This window comes from Phoenix dactylifera, chromosome 8, assembly GCF_051530095.1.
Source record: "Phoenix dactylifera cultivar Ajwa chromosome 8, Ajwa_hap1_PhDact_Kaust_v1.1, whole genome shotgun sequence".
Lineage (NCBI taxonomy): Eukaryota > Viridiplantae > Streptophyta > Magnoliopsida > Arecales > Arecaceae > Phoenix > Phoenix dactylifera.
The window spans coordinates 129,109-148,146 of NC_143197.1; the positions used below are offsets into that span (position 1 = coordinate 129,109).

General features: G+C 40.0%; 1 protein-coding gene across 1 annotated transcript; it reads left to right on the forward strand.

Annotated features, from left to right (window-relative positions):
• The first annotated feature begins 10,799 nt into the window (after nt 1-10,799).
• Nucleotides 10,800-17,947, forward strand: LOC103723671 (coronatine-insensitive protein homolog 1b-like). The gene is made up of 3 exons (XM_008814652.6): nt 10,800-11,740; nt 16,314-16,791; nt 16,897-17,947. The coding sequence occupies exons 1-3, from the start codon at nt 11,256-11,258 to the stop codon at nt 17,704-17,706; spliced, it is 1,773 nt and encodes a 590-aa protein (XP_008812874.2). The 5' UTR covers nt 10,800-11,255; the 3' UTR covers nt 17,707-17,947.
• Nucleotides 17,948-19,038: the final 1,091 nt, after the last annotated feature.

A 19,038-nucleotide genomic window follows, 5' to 3' on the forward strand; every position in this document is an offset into this window, starting at 1 on the left:
ATATAATGCTTCATTTTGTGATGACAAATCAAAGTGCCATGCTTCGGCTAGTAATTGGTTATCTATAATACTATATTTTAGCTTGTGGTGACAAACCACAATGTGATGCTTTACTCCGTGACTAACAATTCATAATGCCATGCTTAAACCTGCGATGCCAACCCAAAGTATCATACTTCGGCCCGTGATTGCAATCTATTATACCCATGCTTCAGCCTGCGACAATAATCTATTTTACATGGTTAGTCCAAATATCTCTCACTTGACCATCCAATTATACATATTCATTTTCATGCTTGCCAAATAAATTTCAATCTAATACTATATTCCTAGAAAATTCGATGCAAACAGATGTCATATTCCATTTAAAACAAAATTATATATATGCACACACACAGATGATTACAAGCAACTATCATATTCCATATAAAACCAAAATCATTGACACATAATACATAAATACATAAATAATTAATATATGTGTGTGTGTGTGCACAAGTGATCGTTTATAGGGATATGTTAGCTTTCCCTTTCAACATGAAAGAGAAATGGGCATTCCAGGAAGCTTGTAATAAGTCTCATGGCTAGGGGTACATGCATGAGCATGCTATTAACATCGAATTAGCCTAAAAAGAGTATAATCAAAGGAATCTAGATAATTAGAATAGCATTGGTGTAAGTGCCTTGACTTTTAAAGACTTCTGCTATCGTCATACCGCCTGTTGAAAGAAGATAAATAGAGTTTATGATTAAAGTAGTCTATTGTTACTATTACTTGTAGAGTCCTACTGGTATAAAATAAATAAAGACAAATAAAATTAAAGGTAAATTACATTCATTGATGTATCGAAAGGGATCCTCCCCTGATAGTACAAGTCACTTATTTATGCTAAAAGATAATTACATGTAATTACCTACTCCCAATATCAATCTACGTCTGCCCTTTACTTTTAGTAGTTCTAGTAACTGATGCTGGTTGTCTTCCTACTACTCATGTTCATTGAACAACCTGGTCCTGCACCATCTGCCAAATTGATGGTCGTGTTCAATCAGCCTCAACTCGTTATTAGCCTTCATTTAGCCTATCCTATAATAATTTGTTTTAGTCGTCTCCCTTTAATTGGCCCATAACACGATTCTTTATGCTTTGAGGCATTTTTGGACTGATTTGGTCAACTTCTTTTATACTGCTTTTGTACAGTTTGGTCCATCAAACATCATTTTTACTAATCATCTAGATGATTGCACCAACTTTAAGCCTTGGCTCGAGGCTTGAGATCCCTATTTGGTCCTACATTAGAGCCGCCATACGTATGGTGATCTCCAAATTAGGATGTGGTGTAAATGGGATCCTTACAAATTATTTATATTAATCATAATATATGGTACGTGTATATGTAAAAAATCTATAAATATAGCAGTGATCATAAATAGGGATCCGTACAGTATTGGTCAATCCACTTGTACATTTAAGATGTCAAATTATTTTAACGTCGGTACAAAACGCACTTATCCTAGATCAACCACGAGCAAAATTAATTAATTAATTAATTAATCTTCTCATTTAAAGTTTTAATATTGGAATTACCCTTAAACCTAGATTTTTCTATCCTAACCTAATTCAAAATTAAAATAAATAAAAAGGATAGAGTTTTACCTCGATTTAAGACCAGCATGCAAAACTCCTTACTGGATTTTTTCTTGTCTCCATGGTTACACCTCTGCGCAAAATCAGGACCAATGGTTAAAGAAGGTTTTCATAAAGAATAAGGATAACGATGGAAAAATATGGAAGAACAAGGGCGGTTTGGTGGTGGGGTCCAGCAAGCCGAGTCAATCAATTTGATCTGGCGACAACTTGGCAGATCGAGGAACTGGAGTTCAATCAGGACAGAGATAACATGACAGGGTCGTCAATGGTGGGGTCCAGAGTGGAGCTGACGCAGCGGGGGGGTCACGGTAATATGAGTTCAGGACCCCTTACTAGGGTGTCCATCGAAGAGTATGGGTTCCTCCACTGAAACATGTAGGGAGGGAAGGGGAGAGAGAGAGAAAGAGACAAAGGGAGAAGAAAAAAAAGGGGAGGGTGGCTCTGGGTGTTTAAACAGGGGTGGAGGAAGGTCGAGGATGGCGAGAAAAAGGGAGAGAAGAATATGCTTGGTGGTCTTACATAATTGGCTCTGATGTTGTGCAGCTATAATGGAAACCAATCTAAGGCCCTGTTTGGGAGAGCTTTTGGAGGGCCAGAAAGTACTTTTTGGCTCTCCAAAAGTACTTTTAGATAAAAAATGGCGTTTGGTAAAATTTTCGGAAAGCTATTACAGCTTTTGCGGAAAGCTGAAAACAGCTTTTGGGGAGAAGCTCCAATTTGGAGCTTTCCGAAAATGCTGTTTTCAGTTTTGTCGAAAAGCTGTTTTTTGGACCAAAATATTCCCATTTAAATTACACTTTTTTTTCCCAAAACCCTTATCCCGCATCTTCCTTTCTCCCTTTCCCTCTCAATCTTCTTCTTCCTTTCTCTCTATTTGTTAGAGAGATAAATGGTCATTAGAATTATGAAAATTAATTTAAACTAATAATTATAATATTTTATATATTTATTATTATATTATACTATATAAATAATATTATATTATATTATATCATAATACATTGATATATTATGTTAATAATTTAATATTATATTAAATTATTATTCTATAATACATAATGTTATAGTACTATATTATAATAATATTATATTACATTACATTAATATTATACTATATCATATATTTATGTATTAATATATATTATATTTTATTATGCTCTATTATATAATACCGGTAATGTCCTTTATGGTCATTTTGTCACACAAAGGTACTTTCTCAGTTTGTTTACCAAACACATGTTAAAGTGCCACAGCACTTTAGAAATGTAGTTACCAAACAGCAAACAGCTTTTTATAAACACTCTGCTTCAAACAGCTCTACTTCCAATAGCTCTACTTCCAAAAGCTCTACTACTAACAGCTCTCCCAAACAGAGCCTAAGTTGTCCAATGCTCTCTTACCCACAAATCCACTATTAACTGAAAAGGCTTCAAGCCCCTGCCCTGGATACATGATTTCTCGGTTTCATTTTTTCTAATAAGAAAAACATATGTTCTTCAATCATACAAACATAAATAGGTTGAAATGCACTAAATTGCATTATTGAGTTCATAGTTCGTAGATTGATCAGTAACAGTAGCAGTCATAGAATTTTTCTTTTCATAACAAAATAAAAAAAATTATAATTTAGAGTTTATAGTTCACAAATAAGTCATTAATATTCAAATATTTATGGAACCATTCTTTCCATATTAAAATATAATTTTCATAATATTTATGCTCAATCCTTGCTTTAAGAAAAAGGTGACATCATCCGTGTTAAATATCATTTTCACATTTTCATAAATCATAAGTATTGAAAACAAGTGGTACTTTAAAAACTAATGAAGAATACATGGACTAATTACAAGCTTAAAAACTAATAAAGAGTATCAGAGTTGCTTATCTCTTTTCGTCTTGAACCTCAAAAGTTCAATCGGGCAAGCTACTCAAACCTATTCAAAGCTATTAAAGCCCATAGGTAATAACCTGACACCCAAATATATAATAAGAAAGCTAAGAGGGCCGAAAATAGGTTTAACTTGGGAAAAAAAGATCCAACTTGAGGTACTATAGAGTGTGAGGCTTCATGCCCGAACCGAGATGGAGAAAGAAGCAACCTAAGATAAGGTGAGAGGGGGCGGCAATCCGAAACAAGGCGCAGTATGAATGAGGCCTACAGTAATAAGAATCCCGATCGGCATGGTGCATTGCTAATGTAGCGCACCTAGTGTTGGGTGTAATTTCTCATCTTGCAGAGTACAGGAGGGGGTCCTCAACCTCAAGGCGGTAGGGAGAGAAATCCGATGCTCAAACAATGCGACGCAGACAAGGAGAAGCAGAAGTATAGAGTGGGACCGGGGAGAATAGGGCGCAGGGTGGGACAGCGACAAGGACTCTGATTGCAATTACGGGAAAGTGACTACTCAATTGCTTGTCCTCCTCCTGTACCACAACACTCCATGAAACTCTCCCTTCGCGGGATAGGAAATGAACCATCGATATTTGTTTAGGAGTTGTTGAGATAATTAGAAGAGCATCGCTCTTCCTTCCTTCCTTTATTTATTTATTTTTTGTGTGGTCATGAACCTGCTACTTTACCAATGGACTCAAAACACTTGATGATGGTGGTGTGGTATTCACTGAGGGGGAAATGCCAAGAAGGCTATGTTATATGCTACTTCCATCGCCTTATACAATTACTTGTCAGGGAAATCTTATTTATGTTACTGGTTGGGTAAGGCTTAAGAGCCTAAGATCAGCTGCTAGAGTATAGTATATTGTTTTTCTTGTACTAGAATTCTATGCCTAGTTTTTTTTTTTTTTTTATTCCAATTCTAATTGACATAGTTTATTTTTAACACTTATGCATTATAATTAGATTGAGCTTTTAGTATGATATATTTATGTTTGTCTTATAGTAACGGAGTGTATAGTTTTATAAAGAGGGGGAGAGAGTGGCACGGTGAGTAAGAGAGAATTCTTTTTAGTAAGGTGAGGCATATTAGAGAGTGGTGAGACTTCTTTATGAGAGGAGCTAACTTTATTGATTTGATCTTTATTTTTTTTGAATAAATTTATTTTTTCTCTCTCAAATTTTTTTCTTAACCACTAATTTATTTGATTTAATTGGTGGTTGTTTTGGATCCTGAGCCAACGTATTTGATTTATGCTGAGTAGCATGTTGTTCTATATGGTATCAAAGATATAGATTTTGAGATTAGTGGTTCGCTTGTTTGCAGTTCTATATAGCATCAGAGCTATCGATTTGGAGATTGATAGTTTTGTGTGTTTGAGGTTCTATATGATATTGGAGTGAGGTTAGAGTGTGGCAACATAGTGTACGGCTTTGTTAGATTTTTTAAAGCACAATCTTTCGAGCGGCGACTTGATTGTTGATGGTTTTAAAGATGATTGTCAGGTTTGGTTCTAGAGCTTCTAGTAATTCACTGTGCATGTAGACAAATATAAGAACTCTATTATGGTTTGATATTTAGAATGTGATAGCCGACTTCACCAACATCAATATGGCTACTTTGATACCACTACTTACCTCACTAACTTCACCAATGTCAATATGGTTACTTTTGAATAATATTTATTGTCCAATTTAGAAGTTTTTGGTCAAATTTTATCAGAAGGGACAAAATTTGTAGGATATATTGGAAGAGTTAGAGAAGATAGCAATAGATACTCTTAATAATGAGGTTATGAGAAGAAAGTAAAATATGAGATCTAAGAAGATGATGTGGATTCTTCAAGCTATGATGGATAGAGAGAATTATCTCCATATTTAAAATATAAAGGAGCCGAAGAAAGCATAGGATATTCTTATAACTATTCACTCAAGATATAGCTGGGCAAGACATCTCAAACAAAAGTTGCTTGAAAAGTATTTTTGGTTTTAGGCTTTCTTGAAAATGCGAAAGAAGGGCATAATTGGTTCGAAGATGAAGATTTGAAGTAGGAGGAGTTTAATCAGTTAGAGCTTGGATTAAGTTTCAAAAACTTAGAGCATGGCAAAGTTGATGTACTCGAGGATCAATCAGGTGAAGAAAAAATTTGAGAGCAAGAGGAGCTTGATCAAGTAGATGCTGCATCAATTTAAGAAGAGATTATGATTGAATAACCCACTAATTTTGAAATTGTTCAGCAAAAGTCAAAGAATGATACAGGTGATCTAATTATAAAGATCCATGCTAAGGAGTCAAATTATGCAAAAAAAAGTCTGACGTTGAAGCTATCCAACATATGAATATTTCTTGTGGAGATTTAGCTAGCCATGAAGATGAAGAGTCAACTAAATTTGAAGTAATATCATAGATCTAGCAGCAAAAAGATTTACTTGGTATGGTTGATTTATGTACTACCTTAGTATTTGACAAGATTTTTGGTATGCAAGTTAATTTTGAAGCTACTATGTATAGATTTTTGATATTTGGTTATTTGTATGTTTGAGATTCTCCTTAATATTCTTGGATTTTATAGTGGAACAGGCCGCACCAGATTTGTTGAGATTGATTTGAAGGTGGAGGCTTGAGGCGTACGCTAAGCTTTTCTTCCCAAGAATCATGCCTTTACTCGGCGGGGGTGGCTGGGTGGGGTCACATCTCCAACTCGCCATCTCTCACTGCGGTCTCATGGCCCAGGAGATTTCCTCTTTCTTTGATGCCTCTCGGTGCCATTAAATTATCGGTCACTGTCTCCAACTGCACTCATGTCACATGCTGCTGCTCAATAAACCACTCCCTTTGTCTCTTCCACTGTCCGCACTTGGAATATCTTATTCACCCATCTTAATTGGCTGATTAGCGTCTGACATTGCCACAAAGCCTACCTCTATGAAGCGTTATGAAGCTTTCCAGGGTCATGAAACTGATCCAGGCAGTCGTAATTTTCATATTTAAATGGAATACTGCCAATCTTTTGGGCCATATCGCATGAATCTCGGTGCAATTGGCATGTAGGGATGATCATTATCAGTCAGCAAGGTCTTTGAATCTCTCTCTGAACAGCTGTTGGAAAACAGCAGTCACCATGCATTCCTGTCACAAGCTGCTGCTCCGTCTCTTCCTTTGTCCACACTTGGAATATCTTATTCACCCATCTTAATTCTCTAAGCATCTGTCATGCATTGACTCACAACCTAACTCTAAATATATGAAGTGTTATGAAACGTTCCTAGATCATGGAAACGGAACGAAGTGCTTGTAATTTCCATATTTAAATGGAATATTGTCAATCTTTTTGGGCATATCACATGAATCTCGGTGCAATATATTGGTACCTAGGATGATCATCATCGGTCGGCAGCTGAAGCAACAAGCTCCATCAAATTTAAACTGTTGCAGCATGGGGGCTGAACCACCGGTTAAACTATTGATGATGTTTTGACGCTCTGACATGGTCTCTCATGCAACGGAGGTTGGCTCGGTCTCTTAATTTCTCCCTCTCTGTAGCATTTTGTCTGTAATGCGTTAATTTATCAAGAAGAATAAGAGAGACAGGAAGTTACATATGACCTGGGGGTAACGGTATTGGCCATTGACGCCCTGCCCGAAATGGAACGAGAGAGCTCTCCAAAGTGCGATCCTCGTAACACTTTTCCCAATCCGGCTTCCGCAGGCATATCACACCTCGTATTTGTATGGTCAACCTTATCAGGACTACAATATAAGATTTTTTTGACGATTTTTTTTTTTTTTTTTTTTTGCTAGAGTCTTCTTCTTTTTTCTCTTCTTCTTTTCCCTTGGTGGAATGAATATTGTATCCGCGCTGGAATGGTTTAATTTATCCGTTTTATCTAGAAGAAAATATCACATCATAACCCCACTCTTATTTCTTTGCAGCGGCTGATCTGAGCCGCTTTCCGCTCTGGAAGAGTTGTGATTTGTGCTGCGTGACAATTAAATAGTACAGATTCGGACACCGAAATCTTGGAGCACTTAAACGAGGCCTGCAAGTTGAAACATGTATTAAAATCATATGCGAATCTCTTCAAAATTGTATATAATTTAGATATAAAACGTAGGAGGGAATTCCTTTTTGCCAAGGTTTAGGTGTTCTGGAGAGATAATATTACTTGTTTTTTGAGGGGAGGTGAACTTATTATTTCGACTTCTATTTTTTAAAATAAATTTATTTTTCAAAAAAAAATTTCTTGCATCATTGTTGCTTAATTAGGTCGGTGATTATTCTAGATTTTAGATCTGCACATTTGATCTATATTGAATGGTATACCGTTTTATATTGATTTTAGACCGTGATAGTTTGTATTTTTATAATTTTATATTGTATCAGAGAGTGATTGATTTTGATATTGATGATTTACATGTTTTAGATTTTCTTTAATATTCTTGGATTCTGTGGTGGAACAGGCCGCACCAGAGTTGCCGAGATTGATTTGAAGGTGGAGGCTTGAGGTGCGCGCAAAGTTTTTCTTGTCGCGAATCATGCCTTTATTCGGCGGGGGGGGCCGGGTGGGGTCAAATGTCCAACTAACCATCTCTGGACTCTGGTTGCGGCCTCGAAGAGCCAGGAGGTTTCCTCTTTCTTTGATGCTTTTCTCCGCCATTAAAGTATCGGTTACTATCTCTAACTGCATTCATGCCACATGCTGCTGCTCAATAAACCATTCCAACCGTGCTCTTTGTCTCTTCCACCGTCCGCACTTGGAATATCTTATTCACGCATCTTAATCGGCTAAGCATCAGTCATTGCCTCAAAGCCTAATTTTATCGGGCCGAAATTTTTATAAAATTTGTTGGGTGAACAAGAACAACCAACAAAATTATAGTATTACACACTGGGGTGAGATTTCTTTTTCCTTTCTAGGAAAAATCTAACTGCCCCGCTTTAAAGTATTTATGAATGTAAGATTAGCTCAGTCTATAATCTTAGTACTGGTCCGATCCATAAATCTTATATGATTTTCAACCCAACCATCCCAATAGACCCTTAAATAGAATATTATCGATTTTTTAGGGCATATGACATGGATCTTAGTGCAATTGATACGTAAGGGATGATCATTATCGGTCCAGCAAGGTCTTTGAACATGTCCGAACAGCTGTTGGAAAAACAACATTCACCATGCGTTCTTGTCACAAGCTGCCGCTCCTTGTCTTTTCCAATGTCCACACTTGGAATATCCTATTCACCCGTCTGTGCTGTCCAAGCGTCTATCGTGCATTGGCTCATAGCCGGCCTCCATGAAGCTTTATGAAGCGTTCCTGGGTCATGAAACTGATCCAAGCACTTGTAATTTCCATATTTAAATGGAATATTGTCTAAGCTACGATACTTGAAAAGAAAAAAATAAAGACCTCCGGACCAGATCTACGATGATGGTGATTGCAAGGCTGTTCTCTCAGAGAACTTATACCTTGGATCCAGTCTACCAGCTCAGCTATTGACCAGGGCGTATACGAACCTGCCATGTGGAGCTACAATACTTTAATAAAATAAAGACTTCCCAGACCAGGTGAGTGGTGACCTCGGCAGCGTTGTGATCGAGGCGGTGGCGGCAGAGGGGATGAAGGTGATATTAGAGTTGGGGACGCGCGCACCGTTGATCTCGAGGGCGGGTCCATCTCATGGTGGTGGCAGGGGGCGAAGGGGGCATGGCTTTAGCACTGCAGGGGGTGATGTGAATGTAGAAGAGGAGGATCTCGAGCCAAGAAGATGGGGCCAGGATGGGAGGGGGGTTCGGGGTGCGCGCGTTGGGGAGGAGGCCATGGAAGGAGGTGGCGGAGGCAATTAACGATGCCCCATCGGGATGGGGACGGGGACGGGGACAGCGAGGGGAGGCAAATCGCCAGGGACCGCAGCTGCTCCTCCTTTTCCATGGCTGGCGGTGGATCCATCATTGCTGCCAGATCGGGTATGGATTCAGCATCCGGATGCTGATCATTCCTCCATGGATTTTGAATCCCCCCCTGTCGTTGCATTAAAATCTCAATCGAGATTTAGGGTTAGGGTTCTTGGAATCGGAGTAGGGGCGGGGGGGATGACGAGGGAGTTTGCAAGAAGGTGGGGGCCGGGCAAGGCGTTGGGGTCTCTTCGATTTTCTTTACCTATCCTAGCTCCGTGCGGCGAGCTGCTATAGGCCCAATCAACAGTCAAGTTGGTAGACTGGGTCTAGGGTATAATCTTTCCGCGTGCATGGATATATATGGGCTCTCCAACCTTGCAATCACCGGTGCAGAAATTTTTATTTTTTTTTTTAAAAGCATTGTAGCTCCTTGAGGTAGGCTCTCATAGGCCCGATCTATAGTTAAGCTGGTGGACCGTATCTAGAATATAATTTTTCAAATGCACAAGATGAAGATATTGGTGACAGTATACCTTATGCGCGGTGTATCAACTCAACTCAACGGTACGATTGAGTTGATACATCGAGCCAATTATTTTTTGCCACGTTTGCTTAAGAGATCAGAATGTGGGCGACGCTAATTCCCTACCGTTTGCTCGGGAGAGGAGGGTAGCTAGAGTTCCGTTGGCTTTAAGCAATTATAGCACCAGCATGGCTGCATCTGTAGCCGATCGCGGTCGTCAGTTTCTATAGTGGCGCATCTAAATGCATGCTTGATGGATGGCACGATCGTCAGTTTCTATGATGGTGCATCTAAATGCATGTTTGATGAATGGCACGATCGTCAGTTTCTATGATGGTGCATCTAAATGCATGTTTGATGAATGGGTCTAAAAAAATCCGCGGTCGGTTATGTGATGATGTGATGCATACGGTGCATGCAATAATTTGCACTTGCGTGTTTTTTTTTTTTTTTTCCTTCCTTCCCTTACGTTGAAGGGTTAAGTCGCTGAGCTGGTGAATCAAGGCATTTTGCTCCGTTCCCTTTCGGTTATCAAACGGACTGCAGGACGCCGGGGGTCACTGGTCCTCCGATTGCGCTACAGCTGTCAATTTCGGTCATTTTAAAATTACTTTCACCAGCAATAATTTCCCGCCCGAGAGGACACGTCACCTGTTCTCTCCCGTCCGTAGTGAGGTGGGGCCCACTCCTTCCATGGATCGGTCCCGTGGCGGTTCCTTTCCAAGCGCTCTGAAAAGATGTATATTATTATCATTATCGTTGAGGCGGGCCCGGGAGCCACTTTCTCTCCCTCTTCCACTCTATTATAATATTCTATGATAAAGTAAGTCCCTCTCCCTCTCCCGTTTAATTATTGATTATCGGCAGTGCAGTACTGTAGTGCGAGGGATGGATGATCATACAGCGACAGCCCCGCCCCAGTCCCCCACCACCGGCCCTCTCTCTCTCTTTCTGTGGATCCCATCCCATTGTCAGTGGAAAGAAACAAAAGGGCCACTAAAATTAGGGCCGATGTATTTGTTTCTTTTTTTATAAAAGAATGATTATTTTCCAAGAAGCGGACCTGCCGCTGCACTCGATTCAGCGTCCGGTCCCCTCCTCCGAGCAGGGCTGTTACCGCCGGCTCTTGATTTGGTGTAGCCCCTGCCGATATAGTCAGTCCTCCCTCTTTTTCCTCTTGGCCTTCTCCTTCCCCCCCGTTAATGCCTCTTCCTTCGTAGCTGCTGCGCCATCTTGTCTTGATTCTGGGATCAACTGCCGGTGGAGCAGGCCGTCCTCGTCTCCGAGAGATGGAGCGGCAGAGCTTCAATCGGGTGATGAGCTTGGGGATATCGGACCTGGCGCTGGAGTGCGTGTTGGGGTACATCGACGACCCCCGCGACCGGGAGGCCGTCTCCCTGGTCTGCAAGAAGTGGTACCGCATCGATGCCATCACCCGTAAGCACATCACCATCGCCATCTGCTACTCCGCCAGCCCCGATCGGCTCCGGGAGCGCTTCCCTCGCCTCGAGTCCCTCAAGCTCAAGGGCAAGCCCCGGGCGGCCATGTTCAACCTCATACCCGAGGACTGGGGCGGCTACGCCGGCCCCTGGGTCTGCGAGATCGCCGGCGCCTTCAACTGCCTCAAGGCCGTCCACTTCCGCCGGATGATCGTCCAAGACGCCGATATCGGTGTCCTCGTCAAGGCCAGGGGCCACATGCTCCAGGCGCTCAAGCTCGACAAGTGCTCGGGTTTCTCAACCGATGGCCTCTTGCTCGTGGCCCGCTCCTGCAGGTCCTCCTCCTTCCACCTGATCAGTTTCTACCTCAGAGTTTACGCTCTCTTTTCCCCGCAAGCGTTCTACTCTCTCTCTCTCTCTCTCTCTCTCTCTCACACACACACACACACACACACCAGTAGTTAATATTTATGTTTCGCTTGAGTCGATCGGATATTGTTTTATACCTATCACCGTTTATCGAGTCATGGTATCTTGATTTTACTCATCGCTTGCCTCTGTATGTTCTCTACTGAATTATGGATATGATGCTAGAGCATGTCCATGGTCTCTTTATTCCCTCTTGGGCTTTGGCTTCCTGCTGCTAATATATTTTCTCAGCTTCGTGACGGAAGGCTGAATGTGTACTCGCCTGATTTTTATAGGATCATGCAAGTTCGAATTGGGTCTCTTAAGATTGGGCACACGAGATCTTAGATCGATGCTTTTCTATTGAGGTTTTGTTCTCGAGGTTCCCAGGGGCTCCGGAGCTTGTTGTCGTAGTTCATAATTCTGGGCTAACAGTGTTCGGTGTTATTTTCTTGTCCCTTTAATCTATGTCTTCTTAGCCTATTATAATCTTATTTATTCTCCGAATTTACAGCATTTTGCTTTCGTCTGAAATAAATATGTTTCTCTAATTAGAAAATCTATCATCGCAAAAGCAGCCTACGAATATAACTAGTCAATCTCACTTAATTGTGTTTGATGTCTAAGGTGGTATTTTCTATTGTTCTGACGAATTATAATAGTTTTCATAGTACCTTTCTATTAGTTCATATATTTCTCAACATGTATCAAACATGTTGTTGGACACCTCAAATTGTGATAATTGATGTGTTTTTGACATCGATTCACATGCTTGTTTCTCCAGGCTTGTATTTCACATGCTTAATGCTATACTCTTCAATCCTAGGATTGTTGTTAATTTCGCCAGGTGCAAGAATGATGTCATAGTTCTTTGCCTGTTATATTTGTTTCCAGAGCATATTCCAACAAGTTAAATAGATATCTTCATTCTTAATTTCCACAATGTCTTTCTCAGCAAATTTCTTCTTTTGTTGTAATGGAGGCAGCTTTTTTATTTTTTTTATTTTTTGAGTTATTCATGATTACTGATTGTGTTCAGAATGAGTAGACTCCATTAGCCTTGGTAGTCATGATTACAGATACGAATAGTCAGACACTTTTTATGTGCTTCAAGTTGAAGAGTAGTTTCTCCACACACACACACACACACACACACACACACACACACAGAGAGAGAGAGAGAGAGAGAGAGAGAGAGAGAGAGAGAAGGGAAGACAAACAATTAAATTGTAAGGTAACAGCATGTGAGAGTTTGAGATATTCACAAAATGTTTGCTGCTTTACTATTGAGCTCACCATGCACTCTAGAGCAGAGCTGAACTGGCATAGTTTATAATTCTGGGCCAATGTTGCTGCCTTCGCTCTTTGTTGCTATTCTATATTCTTCTGCCCTTTGTAGTATATTAATTGATGTGCTTTTGGCCTCTTTTTTTCCTTCTAAAAGAATGGAATTTATAGCATTTTTTACATATGAATATGATTCCATATGGACGCAACAAATCTTGGCGAAGGCAGCCTCTAGATATGGCTAGTCTCTTTCATAATAATTTCTGGTGTCTAAATTTAAAATTTATGTTGTTCTAAAGACTGACTGGATTCGGTAGTTTGATCCAGAGTCCTGACTGCTCCGAGTCCAAGTGGTTACTGGTGATGAATTGTAGCTCATTGACATTTTCTTGGCCAAGTAGTTTAGTAGTAGAGGCTGGAGCTGTTCAGTCCCTCTAGATTTAACATAAACCAATAGTGGTGCTATCCAATTTCTCTAGTTGTGTATTATGGAATTTTTAATGTGCTGCTGGAGATGAATCTTGGTGATGGGATAGCAATCAATGTTGCCAATCTCTCATAATATTATTTTAGAGCCAGACTATATTATATGATTGATGAAGGAACTGGTTATTTGATCTGAATTGCTAAGAGCTACAGAGCTAGTGAATCTGAAAATGACCAAGTTGACTCGGCTTAGGTTCTAGGTCTAGTTCTAGGTTTGCCAACCTAACTCCATATCATGGTCTGGTGTGCCAGTACCAAGCTCTGGATCGGTTGCCGAGCGGCACGTGTTTGTACGGGCCCGCACCGTGCCATGCTGGGCCTATTCGACATAGTAGAGGAGGTGGGGGAGAGGGCGAACGGGAGAGAGGAAAAGAGAGAGAAGGGGGAGAGAGGGAAGTAGAGAGAAGGAGGGTGGTGGATGCCGGCAGAGGCTAGCGATCCGGGCAGGAGGCGGAGGAAGGCTTCGTGGTCGGGTCTCTTATTTCATTCGAAATAGGGGTTTAGCCGCGTTTTTAATTTCGTGATTTTTAAGTAAAGTCGATAAATTGCTTGCCGGTTCACTTAAAAATATCGAAATTAAAAATAATTTGCCGACTTCACTTAGAAATCGTGAAATTAAAAAAGCAGCCGGACCCCTGTTTCAAACGAAATAGGGGACCTGGTTGCAGAGCTCGAAGGAGCGTCCTTCGTGCGGCTTGCCGGCCGGCCTCCACCCCCCTCTGTCTTCCTCTCCCTGTCCCTTTCTCTCCTGCTCACTCTTTTTTCATCTCTTTCCTTCTCTTTCTCCCTCTTCGGCAACAAGTTTCATTTTCGTTGCCGAAACCGTCCCGGTCCACCACCGTGACGGCTCGGTACGACTGAAACCGCCTAGTTCGGGATGGTTCCGCTGACCCTGCTCCATATTTTCCTATCTCGAAGCTGCCATGTGAAGGACACCCTCTTTTATTCCTAATAGTTTTATATTTCATATCATTGTTTAGTTTCAGAAGATCTTCTGTCACATCTTAGTTTTTTCAAATGCTTTTGCATGCCATGTGGACATCTCTCTTATATTCATAACTTGCAAAGGATCTCTTCATGTTGCTCCAAGGGAATGAAAACACTTGCATGATACAATTGAAAAACTCTTGAGGAGCTTCAACTTTATAGCATATTGAGGTTATTTTAGATAATAACATCTTGTTCTGGTAAAGCACTGGCAATTTACAGTTAACAGGCTGTCACAATACTGAAGATTGTGAAAAATGTTATTTAGCCTTGTCCCTTTCAGGAAAATTAATATTTCTCATGTATATGCCTATTTCTTGGCATCCTGTGCTGATCTGAGAGATGCTAGTTGATGCATCCAGCTGCAGGGTGGTGGGAGTGGGGATGGTATGGTGATGGAGACTATGACATAGGGAATGTGGCCACAAATCATGTGAATAATATATGATGTCATTGGTAGAGATTTTTTCCCCTGCAGGTTTATATTGGCACGAGTTACTGTTATTCCCTGTCTAATTGTGTGCTTGTCGCTAATTTCACTCAGTGTGAGGCATGTTGCTTGGCCTGTTAAAATAGTTATTTCCTGGAGCATGCTAAAAGCAGATTTAACTAGGGCCTCCATTCTTAGAAATTTGAAAGATTTTTCAACACCCTTTATTGCAAATTATTGATTCTTTTTTGATTCAGTAGCTCTGGCATGCATAGACAACTTTTTCTTTTGGGGGCCCAGTCATGATTTTTCAGTTATATACGTGATGAAAAAGACATTTAAGCCTTTAACATGAAGTGCAAGGAAAAAAATATTGTGGTGGGATGGTGAGTTGCACCTTTCGTACTGGTCAGATGGAACGTATGATTGATTATGCTACTTGCAACATTAACAAGAATAGACATGAAAAATAGTTATCTTTCAAATTTCACCCTAGACTGGCAAATCTTATTTGGGATAGTTACAAAAATGAAACTTTATTTTTTCAGATCTTATATATCTTGGAAAGTACTGTCCAATTGCAAAAACAGCATCAAAGATTCCTGTTATTTATTGTTAACAGAAAGACAAGAAAGAAGAAATAAGAATTGGTTCTCGAACTCTAACACAGTGGCATCCCCAAACCCTTTGACCGCAACTGGAATTGTCTTCCTCCTCCATTTAGAAACCTCCCTCTAGCTTTCAGCTCATTTTGAGACCGGTGTTCAAGGATCCTTAAACACATTGCTAGAAAGCAAAGGGAAAACCAACTAGGCTGTTATGTTAAGAAAGAGTGCCAAAGGAAACCTTGATAGCAAAGGATTTCTAAAAGTTATTAGCTATGCGGTGATAAAAAGAAAAGGACTCAAAAGCCACACAGATAGATATGAAAAGTTTTGTTGGTTTTAATTATGTTTGCATAAACACTTTATTGACCGGTTAGTAAAAGCAGCATAAAACTAATGAACATCCCAAGCCATGATTTTCATCAGTAACTGTGATTTTTCACTTATCCTTTTGAATATATTTTGGATGTTAGTTGTTGTAAAACCATGATTTTCATTAGTGTCTGTGATTCACGAAGGATATCTTTGGGAATGTATCCTTAATTAACATGCAGGTGATCTGATTGCATGGTGCTTTTGCTTGTGATTCTGTGTTGTATAAAGTGCTTTGTGGTATTATGTATCTAGAAGATGTTTGATGATTGTCCAGTGCTTGTTCTGCCATTATTAATAAAATAACTGATGTTTCATAATGTCTATCCGCAGATGCCTTAGAATTTTATTTTTGGAAGAAAGCTCTGTTGCTGAGAATGATGGTGAATGGCTTCATGAGCTTGCTGTCAATAATTCTCTACTTGAGACTTTGAATTTCTATATGACAGAGCTTAGAATCTCGCCACAGGACCTTGAGCTACTAGCCAGGAACTGCCGGTCTTTGATTTCCTTGAAGATCAGTGAGTGTGATGTCTCTGATCTAATTGGCTTTTTCCGCACAGCAACAGCACTTGAAGAGTTCGGTGGGGGCTCATTTAATGATCAAGCAGGAGAAATCAACAGGTATGAGAGGGTTTGCTTTCCTCCCAGGCTATGCTGCTTGGGTCTCATTTATATGGGGATGAATGAAATGCACATAATATTTCCATTTGCTGCTTCACTAAAGAAGCTAGACCTGCAGTATACTTTTCTCAGCACTGAAGATCATTGTCAGCTGATTCAACGGTGCCCCAATCTAGAAATTCTTGAGGTAGCATATGTAACAACTTTCTTTGTCATTTCATTCCACCAGTTTTAGGTCTTCTGTTCGGTTAGACTGCCTTTCACTTGATTGTTCTTCTAATTTGCTTAATAGGTGAGGAATGTTATTGGAGACCGAGGATTAGAAGTTGTTGCTCAGACATGTAAGAAACTTCGAAGGCTCAGAATAGAGCGAGGGGATGATGAACAGGGCCCAGAGGATGAACAAGGTAGAGTTTCACAGATAGGGCTGTCGATTCTAGCTCAGGGCTGTCCTGAACTGGAATATCTTGCAGTATATGTGTCTGATATCACCAATGCAGCTCTGGAATCTGTTGGCACTTTCAGCAAAAACCTCTGTGATTTTTGTCTTGTTTTGCTTGATAGAGAAGAGGTGATAACAGAGTTACCCCTCGACAATGGGGTTCGTGCTTTGTTGAGAGGTTGCACCAAGCTTAGAAGGTTTGCTTTTTATCTGAGACCTGGAGGTCTTTCAGATGTGGGTCTTGGTTACATTGGCGAGAACAGTAGTAATATTCGGTGGATTCTCCTGGGTAATGTTGGTGAATCTGATCTTGGACTTCTGCAATTGGCAAGAGGTTGCCCAAGCCTACAGAAGCTAGAGTTGAGGAGCTGTTGCTTTAGTGAGCGTGCTTTGGCCCTTGCAGCAATGCAGCTTCCTTCATTGAGATACTTATGGGTGCAGGGATACAAGGCATCACCAACTGGCAAGGACCTTATGGCCATGGCCCGCCCCTTCTGGAACATAGAATTCATCCCTCCTAGACAAGATATTGCTTATCATGAATTTGAAGATAGACGGGGTGGTGTAGATAGTCAGGCTCAGATACTTGCATACTACTCCCTTGCTGGAAGGAGGACAGATTGCCCAGAATCTGTGATTCCTTTGTATCCACCAGCATGAGTGTACATATGTACTTTGCAGTTTTTTTTTGTTTTGTTTTTTTTTCTTTTTTTTCTGTTTTGTTTTGTTCTTTTTTTCTATTTCCTTTTTGCTGCACTCCTTTTTCTATTGTAATTGCCAAAATATCTGGGTGGTGAGCATGTCTATATATATCTTGCTTGTATCATCTTGAAAATCTGAGCAGTGAGTTCTGTAATAAGCTGTCAACTATTCTGTAATCAAAGAATTTTAGTGACAGCCATGATTGATGCTGCCTTATGATGGCTTGGGGTATATGCTCTTGAACTTCTTATATTAAGTGCTAATTCTGTTGCTGCTGCTACTGGGATTTATGTGTGTAGAACATTTGACCTCTGGCTAGAGCAGAACATATTCAATCTTATCTATTGCAACTTCTGTTGCTATGAAGCCTTTCCAGGAATCTTTAAATTGCAAGGAGATCTGTTTAGAAAACTTGCATATCTGCCTTTATATATTCCAGCTCCTTTATTTGTTATTTTGGATTCCTCTCTCCTTGTTTTGGAATCAGATATGAGTAGGATTTGAGATTTTTATGGGAGTGTTCCCAATTGATCTGGTACCCTTATCCTACCTGGTTTTTGTTCCAAGCATTATGATTTAAAGATGCCAGGAAGTTCAGATCAAAACCACCTGCTCTATTCTCAACAAACTGGTTGTCGACTTGCTGTATTTTACTTCCTTTGAAACTCTCCGACAGAGTTCTATCAAAAAAAAAAAAAAACTCTTCGACAGATGAATGCTAGAAATATAGTTTTTAGTCAGAAAATGACCAGCAATTAGCACTTCACCATAAACCGCAGACCTGACCTTTGTTAGTAATGCTTATCACAAAAAGCTATATTTTTTATGTCAGATTAAGCGTTGTCCACAAACCGATTAAGAGGAGAGATTTATAATCCAAATAGTATACATCAAAAATTAAAAAAAGGAAGTAAATATTGTTGATTAGAAAAAATAGTAACAACAGCATTATCACCTCCGCCCCCAATAGCTGACATTGTTAAATTGTATTCCCCAAATATTTCATGCTTAAGATATATATGATTCCAAAAAATTTGGAGAATGATTCAGTCTACAAAAAAAATGACAGAAGTTTTGGTTGACAAGTTCAGCATGTTCAAGAGAAAAGTCGTGTGTAATAAAATTTAATGAAGCTTTATGCATGAATGACACGCTCCTCCTGATAGCATCCCCTGAAGCTTGACAAATCGTAGCCATAATAGTTTTCGCCTCTTCTGTTTTAAACTTGGAGGGAATCGCTCAAGGCGGCGCAGCATCCCGCTAAACGGTTGGATTTATGAAAAGCAAGCC